The sequence below is a fragment of the Sapajus apella genome, unplaced genomic scaffold (genome assembly GCF_009761245.1).
Source record: "Sapajus apella isolate SASKATOON/1434 unplaced genomic scaffold, GSC_monkey_1.0 scaffold143, whole genome shotgun sequence".
Taxonomy (NCBI): domain Eukaryota; kingdom Metazoa; phylum Chordata; class Mammalia; order Primates; family Cebidae; genus Sapajus; species Sapajus apella.
Genome location: NW_022437083.1, coordinates 2,238,944 through 2,249,211, shown reverse-complemented (window position 1 = coordinate 2,249,211; position 10,268 = coordinate 2,238,944). Strand labels below are relative to the sequence as shown.

Below are 10,268 nucleotides of genomic sequence, written 5' to 3'. Positions count from 1 at the left end.
GAGGCCAAAGTGGGTGGATCAGTTGAGGTCAGGAGACCAGCCTGGCCAACATGGCAAAACCCCAACTCTTCTAAAAATACAAAAAAATTAGCCAGGCGTAGTGGCATGCACCTGTAATCCCAGCTACTTGGGAGGCTGAGGCAGGAGAATCACTTGAGACTGGGAGGTGGAGGTTGCAGTGAGCAGAGATCACACACTGCACTCCAGCCTGGGCAACAGAGCCAGACTCCGTCTCAAAAAAAAAAAAACAGCTGTGGCATCACAGTCCGTCCACTAGCCTGTGGATTCCTTCTGTGTCTCTGAGTATGCTGTTGCTTTTGCCGGGAAGCCCTCCCGTCCCTCTCTGCTGGGCCGACTCGCCAAAGAAACAAACTCAGGTGCAAGCGAGACCTTCCTTGAGTTCTCTGGGGCCTCTCGCTGCAGATTCGCTGTTCCACTGAGCTCTCGTTGCACCTGTGTGAGCTCTAACATGACCCTTAGCATATGATGCTGGAATGATTGGTAGATGTTTGTTCCCAACCTAAACAAGAGCTCAGGGGAAGGGCAGCATCTGAGGGCAGGGACCATGTCTTGGGCACCTTTGGATCGCAGCGTGTATGGCAGTGCCAGGCACAGGGTGGGTACTCATTATACACTATTTGGGTTTTGGACGGGTTGATTTTGGGCAGGCTGTCCTGTTACCCAGGCTGGAGTGCAGTGCGGTGATCACAGCTCACTGCAGCCTCAACCTTCCAGGCTCAAGTGATCCTTCCACCTCAGCCTCCCAAGTAGCTGAGACAATGGCACGAACCACCATGGTTGGCTAATTTTTTAATTTTTTGTAGAGACTGTGTGCTAGGTGATTCTTGCACTGCTCTAAAGAAATACCTGAGACAGGGTAACTTATTAAGAAAAGAGATGGCCGGGCATGGTGGCTCACACCTGTAATTGCAGCACTTTGTGGGGCCAAGGCAGGTGGATTGCTTGAGTAGTAGAGTGGCGAAACCCCATCTCTACTAAAAAAAAAAAAAAAAAAAACCCACAAAAATTAGCTGTGCGTAATAGCAGGCACCTGTAATCCCAGCTATTCAGGAGGCTGAGGCAGGAGAATTGCTTGAACCTGGGAGGCAGAGGTTGCAGTGAGCCAAGCTCACCACCATGGCACTCCAGCCTGGGCGACAGAGGGAGACTCCATCTCAAAAAAAAAAAAAAAAAAAAGAAAGAAAAAAGAAAAGAGATTTAACTGGCTCACGGTTCTGCAGGCATTACAGGAAGCATAGCACCCACATCACTCAACTTCTGGGGAGGCCTCAGAGAGTTTTACCCGGGGCAGCAGGTGAAGAGGGAGGGGCGAGTCACATGGTGAGAGCAGGAGCAGGAGAGACAGAGAGAGAGAGGCCAGAGGTGCCACTCGCTTCCAAATGACCAGATCTCACAGGAACGCACGATCACAAAGAGAGCTCCGAGCTGTGAGGAATCTACCTCATGATTCAGACAGCTTCCCCCAGGACCTACCTCTAGCACTGGGAATCCCAATTCAGCATGAGATCTGAGTGGGGACGAATGTCCAAACTGTCAGGTGGAGGTGGTGCTCCTCCGGCTCCAGCTGTTGAACTCTCTTGAGCACTAGTGAAGAGAACACTGGTGTATTCGTCTGCCAGGACCGCCGTTACAGAATACCACGAACTGAGCCACTTAAGCAACAGAAATCATTTCCTCACAGTGCTGGAAGCAAGAAGTCCAAGACCCAGGAGCCAGCAGGTTTGGTGTCTCCTGAGGCCTCTCCTCTGGGCTTGCAGAAGGCCGCCTTCTCACTGTGCCCTCACGGGGGCTTTTTCTTTGAGCCAGTGTAGAGCGCTCTGTTCTGCCTTCCTTTTATAAGCACACAGGTCCTGTTTAACTCGGGTCCCACCTTATGGCCTCATTTACTCTTTTTTTTGTTGTTGTTCTTTTTGAGATAAGGTCTCACTATATTGCCCAGATTAGTCTCAAACCCCTGGTCACACAAGTGACCTTCCCATATCGGCCTTCCAAAGTGCTGAGATCACAGGCGTGAGCCACTGCACCGTCTCACTTAACCTTAATTACTAATGTAACGGTGCCGTCATGGCCGGGTCAGTGGCTTATGCCTATAATCCCATCACCTTGGGAGGCCAAGGTGGGTGCATCACTTGCAGTCAGGCGTTCGAGACCAGCCTGGCCAACATGGTGAAACCCCTGTCTCTACTAAAAATACAAAAATTAGCCAGGCGTGGGGGCACACACCTGTAATCCCAGCTACTCAAGAGGCTGAGGCAGGAAAATTCCTTGAACCTGGGACGTGGAGGTTGCAGTGAGCCAAGATCTTGCCATTGCACTCCAGCCTGGGCAATGGAGTGAGACTGTCTGGAAAAAAAGGTGCCATCACCAAAGACAATCACATTGGGGGTTAGTGCTCCAACCAACAGATTTGGAAGAAACACTATTCAGTCCGTAATAATGGGAACGTGAATTTAGAAGACGGAGGCTGGGGCCAGGCACAGGGACTCATGCCTGTAATCCAGCATTTGGGGAGACCAAGGCCAGAGAATCACTTGAGGTCAGTAGTTCAAAACCAGACTGGGCAATGTAGTGAGACCCCATTTCTACAAAAATTAGCCAGGTGTGGTATGTGCCTGTAGTCCCAGCTACTCAGGGGCTAAGGCGAGAAGATCACTTGAGCGCATCAGCTTTAGGTTACGGTAAGCTGTGATGGTGCCACTGTACTCCAGCCAGAGGGACAGAGTTAGACCCTGTCTCAACAAAAACAACAAAAAGGGAGCTGGGGTCGGCTGCTCACTTCGTCTTAACTTCACTGTGTGCTTTTATGTAGAAACCTGCTATCTTCTGCCAGCCCCCGCTTCTCTATGTGTGACGAATGGCCAGGCATATGGGATTGTCAAGAAGCAGAAATGAGACCACGCTGGAGGACATTTTATGGACTATAAATTCTTACACATTTATAATGACTTAATTATTTATCCTATCCATGCATCACCTGGAAGTTCACAACGTGATTTAAAATGCATTTTATTATTCAACCTACATGCAGTGAATTTTGTTATCATTATTCCAGAGATGCCTAAAGGGGAAGTTTGTTGGTAATTTGTACCCACTCCTTGTAGAGAGGACTCAAGGCGGCCCATGATGAAAACACCCATGCTTGAACGTGAAGATACGGCCTGTCACTTCTCGCAGAGGCTGCAGAAAAGGCCCAGGAAGCTGTTGATGACGTGAACGACCACCAGAAGAAGCTGGAGCAGGCTGACGCACAGAAGGGTGGAGAAGAAGGCCACATGCCAGAAAACAGCTTTAGAGGGTTCCAGGCAGACGGAGTTCCAGAGCGAACGGTCATACAGATAATTCCTATCCCAAGAAATAAGGAGACCAGGGACTGGGCGACAAGGAAGCCAAACAGGCAACCCCAGTAGCAAACTGGGGCTCCCCTGACTGGGTCAGAGGACTGGGGCCTCCCCTGACCGGGTCAGAGGACTGGGCCCCTGAGGGTGACGGTTACTGCTGCGTTTGCAATTTTCTGAGCATCAGAGAAGCAAGATGCTAGAATGTGTGACCCAAAGGAGCCTGTAGTTCACCTGTGTGTCTTTCTGCCTCTCTCCCTCTCTCTTTGAAAAGACTGCAAATTCAGGCCTCTGTCCATTTACCTACTGTGCAGGTCTTCGAATGGGTAACCATATTTCCAAGCTTGTGTCTGATTGAAGGATGAGACATCAAATATGCAAAAAGGACCATCCTTCAGAGCAACTCCAGAAGTGACAAAGCAAATCAGGGCTCCAAATAAAGCCAGGCCACTTGACAGCAGACCAGCGAACACCTGCGGAGGGAGGGAGATGGCGAGCTGAGATGGACGGGGTCGCCCCTGAGGAGCCTGTGGGGTGATCTGCACAGCTCTAACTTCCGTCCTGTCACGGGGCGGGGGGGTTCTTTCCATGGCACCCCCTTTCAAGCATAACCCAAGGTGGGGAGGCCAGTGAGGGCTTCTAGGTCGAGCCAGGAAGGGCTAGGAGAGAAAGCACTGAGAAGGAGAAAAGCAGGCACTTGGCTCTGGCCCCACGAGTTGGGAGGAGCGGCCCAGCAAAGCTGTGTGCAGATCGCAGCCATCAGCCTCTGAGTTACAGAGGCAGGTTCATTGTCACAGGCCCACCTCCGACTCTTCTAAGGAAAAGCTGCATTTTCAAAAGTTCCAGCCCCCCAACTCTGATTCTTCTCTTTTTCAAATCAATTATAAAAGGAAGGAAGGGAGGGAAGGAAGGAAAGAAAGGAGGAGGAAAGAAGGGAAGGAGAGAAGTGGGAGGGAGGGAAGAAGGGAGAGAGAGACAGAAGCTGCAGCAAAACTCTGAAATGACTCCACTTCTGTCACTGTGTCCCTCCACCAAGAGCTCCCTTGGTGGTCAGTCTGAACTCTTGCTGCCCTCCGGAAAGTAACTGTTTTTCCTTCCTTGGCAGGTTTCTAGCCTGCTTCCACAGTGGCTTCTTTCTTAGGGTTCTAGATTTTTTTTCTCCCACCTCCAAAAATGTATATTTTAAAAATCTGAATAACATCTAGTGTTTTTCTGCAGAGTCATAGAGTCATTTTCCCACTGCTGTCAAGCTGGTCTGGAGTTTGGGGGGGGATCAGAGAAAGGTAGGTAGTAAGTTTGGACTCTGAGTTGAAAGATTCAAGGTGCATTAGTAAGCCTAGGGCAGGGGTCACCAAAATGGGGTCCCTGGCCCAGCTGTCCCATTACCAGAAAGTCTAGGGACGGAGCCCAGCAATCCTGCTCTAGCAAGCCCTCCAGGCAATTCTGATGCACATTCAAGTGTGAGAGCTACTTGCCTCAAGAAAAGCCAGAGGTGACAGAACAGACAGCGAATGAAATTGTTTATCTTTTTTTATTTTTTTTGAGACTGAGTCTCACTCTGTCACCCAGGCTGGAGTGCAGTGGCGCAATCTTGGCTCACTGCAACTTCTGCCTCCTGGGTTCAAGCGATTCTCCTGCATCAGCCTCCCAAGTAGCTGGGATTACAGGTGCACACTACCATGCCCAGCTAATTTTTGTATTTTTAGTAGAGATGGGTTTCAGCATGTTGGCCAGGCTGGTCTCAAACTCCTGACCTCAGGTGATCCGCCCACCTCAGGCTCTCAAAGTGGTGGGATTACAGGCGTGAGCCACCGCGCAGCCTATATTTAATTTTTAACATGTAACTCTGAGTCAGCAGGCTTCCCAGCATGTGGGCTGCAGATATCAGAGCAGGCTATGGAGATACCGTAAGGCCACAGGTTCATGTCTGAGACCGATCGTGTGTGTCACACACACATACTGAGCTCTTTCAAGTTTATACAGTTGCTGCTGTAATTCATAAAGTATAAATTTATTCTGGGCCTCAGTTTCATTATCTGTAAAATGGTGGGGTTAGATTAGAATCTAGTGATTAGATGATCTCTGGAAAACTTTTCTAAGAAAATCTTAGTTAAAATAACTAGGAAAATTTCCGTCAATGACACATGATTAGTGTCATAACTCGTGTCCATGTGTCCAGTAGGCTAAGAATATAACAGTTCCTCACACTGCCGCAGGCATCTGTGGTTCACTGAGCACTGCTCCCTTGACTTCAGCTCCCAGGCTACAGATGAAGACCTGAAACTGAAAAGATTAAGCAACCTTGCCCAAGAAATTAGCATTATTGAGGGTCACAGTCAGGACCTGACTTCAAGCCCCAAGACCAAAATCGCCTCTTTACCACTCTGCCTCTCGAGTAGTAGAAGTGGAGACATTCCCGGCGCTAGGAAGTGGAATCTGGTGCTTACGCTTCGACAGAGCCCACTCTTCCTGAAGCAGCCGTATCTCCAGCCCGTCGAGATGAGGACAGCTGCAGTGAGTACCTGGAGGAGAGAGGAGAATGTTGAGTCTGGGAAATTTACTTTTCCAGCTGTTTCTGACTGCTGCCCACAGCTGTTGAAATAGAGTGGCTGGGCACATCACATGAACTCCGGGGACCCAAGTTTCGATGACTAGCCTGATCTAACACCGTGGATGCTGACCCTCCCCCCACCGACCTTCCTGGTCCTGTCTCTGAGAGCCTCTACAGACCCAAGACCAGCTTGTTAGAATAAACTTTTCTTGTAAGGAAGCAAAACACTTCCCGTGCCACCTTCCTGCTCCACCCCCCGGGAACTCTGGGAGTTCACATTTAGGGAACCCCAGGCACTTACCATGAGGCCTCCTCCCCAGAGCCCAGTTCCCAGCATGGCATGCCTGCCAATGAGGCCCCTCAACAGGTAGGTCACATCCCAGTTAGGAAAGAGGAGTGCCATGTTGGCCCCAGCAGCGAACAGGGCTGCAGTCCCAAGGCTCAGCCCTAGAATCCGGGAGCAAGTCTGTGAGCAAGCCAGCGTGCAGGGAAAGGATAGCATCCTAGAACAGAGAGACAGAGTCATGGCAGCTCTGCTGCTGGCAGCGTGGGGTAGCAGAACTCCAGCAGCATGTGATGGGTGGGGGCAACAGGTGACAGAAACCGTCACCTCCCAGGGTTCGACCAGTGAGAGCCAAGGAACTTGCTTAAAAACTCTACTCCTTGCTGGGTGCTGGGCAGGGTGGCTCACGCCTGTAATCCCAGCACTTTGGGAGGTCGAAGCGGGTGGATCACGAGGTCAGGAGTTTGAGACCAGCCTGGCCAACATGGTGAAACCCTGTCTCTACTAAAAATACAAAAATTAGCTGGGTGTGGTGGCGCACACCTGTAATTCCAGCTACTGAGGAGGCTGAGGCAGGAGAATCGCTTGAACCCAGAAGGCAGAGGTTGCAGTGAGCTGAGATCATGCCACTGCTCTCCATCCTGGGCGACAGAGTAAGACTCCGTCTCAAAGAAAACCCAAAAACGACAATAAGAAAAAACCTCTGCTCCTTATAAATCTTCCCCATTGATTAAGATTTAATTTCAGGCCGGGCGCGGTGGCTCAAGCCTGTAATCCCAGCACTGTGGGAGGCCAAGGCAGGTGGATCACAAGGTCAAGAGATCGAGACCATCCTGGTCAACAAGGTGAAACCCCGTCTCTACTAAAAATACAAAAAATTAGCTGGGCATGGTGGCGCGTGCCTGTAATCCCAGCGACTCAGGAGGCTGAGGCAGGAGAATTGCCTGAACCCAGGAGGCGGAGGTTGCGGTGAGCCGAGATCGCACCATTGCACTCCAGCCTGGGTAACAAGAGCGAAACTCTGTCTCAAAAAAAAAGATTTAATTGCTTCACTTTCTGCTAAGCTTGCTCTCACATACATAGTTTATATCCCATCATACGGACCTCGTGATCCCCCGCCTCGAGCTCCATCTTTGTCAGGCTGGTCTTGACTAGAAACACAAAAACTGGGCTGGGCACCCAATTTTTGTATTTCTAGTGGAGATGCATTTTCACCATGTTGGCCAGGCTGGTCTTGAACTCCTGGTCTCAAGTGATCCACCTGCCTTGGCCTCCCAAAGTGCTGCAGTTATAGGTGTGAGCCACTGTGCCTGGCCAGACTAGAGCTTACGGTAAAGAAACTGGTGCCAGACAAAACGCTGAGCAGGCTGTTTAGTTTGGGGATATGCTTTGGCCCCCTCTCCCTCACCCCAGCCCCACAGTGCTGTGACCTTTGCTTCCTGCTCCTCCCCACAAGGAACTTCCTCCTGCTGTTCTGTTTCATTATGGTGAGCTGTCTTGACTGCACACCCTGTCCATTGGGTATTAGCCCTCTAAGTCATGGCTCTCACATTGAATGAGAGAACTTGTCCCAGATGAAAGGGAGTTCAGGTCTCAGCAGAGGGGAGCGGTGCACTGGGAGGCTGGGGGTAGGATATGAAAGAACAGTGGCCCTTACCCCGGGCGGCCAAGGGTCCTGGGGCAGGGTAGAGTCAGGAATCGGGGGGGATGGTGTATCTCTTCCCCCATCAGCCCTCAGGACTCCTCAGTCACAGCAAAGAGCCTGTCCTGCTCCTGGGAGCAGGGCACCTGTGGGGAACAGCCCTCCTCACAGCCTGCCCACCTGCTGTGATGCCAGCACATGTCCCAGCAGCCTCCCTCTGAGATGGTCCCACAGTGCAGTGCAGGGCTTTTTGTGTGTAATTCTGTGTTGAGGCAAATTAACCACCCAGGGTGTTAGCAAGTCACAACTTTAACCCACTCCCCCCCAAATGACTGACAGGGACCCAAGGAAAGATCGGTGTGTGGTTGGCCTTTCAAGTGCGTGCTCTAGATCATGGGACCAGGAGGCACCCTTGTGCAGGAATGCATTTAGTGCCTTCAAACCACACCACGTCTGAGAAAGGTCTGGCCACACACTTCACCAACATCAAGCCCCTGACAATCTCTTCTTTTTTTTTTTTTTTGAGATGGAGTCTTGCTCTGTTGCCCAGGCTGGAGTGCAGTGGCATGATCTCGGCTCATTGCAATCTCTACTTCCTGGGTTCAAACTCCTGCCTCAGCCTCCCGAGTAGCTGGGACGACAGGTGCACACCACCACACCTGGCTAATTTTTTGTATTTTTAGTAGAGATGGGGTTTCACTATGTTGGCCAAGATGTTCTTGATCTCCTGATCTTGTGATCCACCCACCCTGGCCTCCCAAAGTGCTGAGATTACAGGCGTGAGCCACTGTGCCCTGCCTCCCCTGACAATCTCTTCCACAGAAAATTTTCCTATCAGAAAAGTCTTAAAGGGAAAACTACCAACTGGAGCGTGGCCTTTCAGATGAGTGGAATTCAGAGAACCCTGGCTGCCCGCCAATCGAACACTAAAAGCACTTGCTGTGCCGTGGCCTCGTTTGAATTTTGCCTCCTCTTCCTGACTTTATTCCCCTAGAAATTATAACATTCAGAGAAACGCTTCCAAAAATGTGAACCAGGAGGTTAGCAAAAAGATTAGCTAACTTGATATCTGAAGAGACAAACAAGATCAGAAGGTAAAACCTTAAAACCAGGCTGTTGGGGAGTCCCTTGCTCTGCCCTGAGATCCTGGCTAGGTGAACAAATCATCCGCCAGATGTCAGGGCAACAACGGAAGTGATTGGTTAATCGGTTGGGCACGGTGGCTCATACCTGCAATCCCAGCACTTTAGGAGGCTCAGGCGGGTGGATCACTTGAGGTCAGGAGTTCAAGACCAGCCTGGCCAACATGGTGAAACCCCATCTCTCCTAAAAATACAAAAATTAGCCAGGTGTGGTGGCAGGCACCTGTAATCCCAGGTACTCGGGAGTCTGAGGCAGGAGAATCCCTTGAATCTGGAGGTGGAGGTTGCAGTGAGCCAAGATCACACCACTGCAATCCAGCCTGGGCGACAGAGTGAGTAAAAGAAAAAAAAAAAGAAGTGATGGGTTAAATTACACGGAGGAAGAGACATCTGTTTATCTCCCTGGCCACCTAGCAAGCTTTTTCTTTCATTCTTTTTCAGTCAGATATCCATTAAGTGATCATTACCTGACAGGCATTTGCTTGGGGCTAGGGATATAGTGATGAGAAAGATGCAATGCCTTTCCTGAGGAGCTTAAAGTCTAGTAGGGACATTGCCAAAGCAAAAAGCAAATTTTTTTTTGAGATGAAGTCTCGCTGTGTTGCCAGGCTGGAGTGCAATGGCGTGGCCTCGGCTCGCTGCACCCTCTGCCGCCCGAGTTCAAGTGATTCTCCTGCCTCAGCCTCCTGAGCAGCTGAGATTACGGGCATGCGCCACCGCGCCCGGCTGATTTTTAGTATTTTTAGTAGGGACGGGGTTTCGCCATGTTGGTCGGGCTAACCGAAAAGCAGTTCTAATGAAGTGTGGTCAGTGTCCCCGCAGACATGAGCAGGGCCGGAGAGGGCCCCGCCGCAGCTAAACCAGATGACCGTCAGGTGATGGTCAGGCGGCTGCCACACTCACTGTCTTTCTAAAACAGTAAGTGGTCACAGCCAGCGCCAGGGAGAGACGGTCTCCCAATAGATGGAAAATCCCTGAACCTGGTGACCAGCAGCTTCCTGATAGGAGCTCAGGAGCTGGGCGAGTGGGCCGAGGCAGGTGCCCTGAGAAGCAAAGCGGCAGAGTTTCACGGACATGTGACCTTCCTGTAGAGACGCTCCGCGGATGAGGGAAACGCGCCCCAAGCGAGCATGCGCACAACCTCAGTAAACGCACTGCGCATGCGGCCCCGCCCAAGTGCTGGCAGACGCTGTGCGCGCGGACAGCCGGCCCGACGGAGGAACAGGGAGGGACGCGGACCGCGGAAACCACCCTGCCGAGGACGCCGGAACCCTGCCGAGGACCGCGGAACCCA

At 51.2% G+C, this 10,268-nt stretch overlaps 1 protein-coding gene across 1 annotated transcript in view; it reads right to left on the bottom strand.

Moving 5' to 3' along the window:
* Positions 1-2,919: 2,919 nt before the first annotated feature.
* TM4SF19 (transmembrane 4 L six family member 19) overlaps positions 2,920-10,268 on the bottom strand; it is an 8,786-nt gene continuing 1,437 nt past the window's right edge. The window contains exons 2-5 of the mRNA XM_032264202.1: positions 6,209-6,410; positions 5,804-5,878; positions 3,660-3,829; positions 2,920-3,363 (exon numbers count right to left, since the gene is read on the bottom strand). Of these exons, the coding sequence (XP_032120093.1) occupies positions 3,183-3,363; positions 3,660-3,829; positions 5,804-5,878; positions 6,209-6,409 (627 nt within the window). The 5' untranslated portion in view covers position 6,410 and the 3' untranslated portion in view covers positions 2,920-3,182. The remainder of the gene's footprint in view (positions 3,364-3,659; positions 3,830-5,803; positions 5,879-6,208; positions 6,411-10,268) is intronic.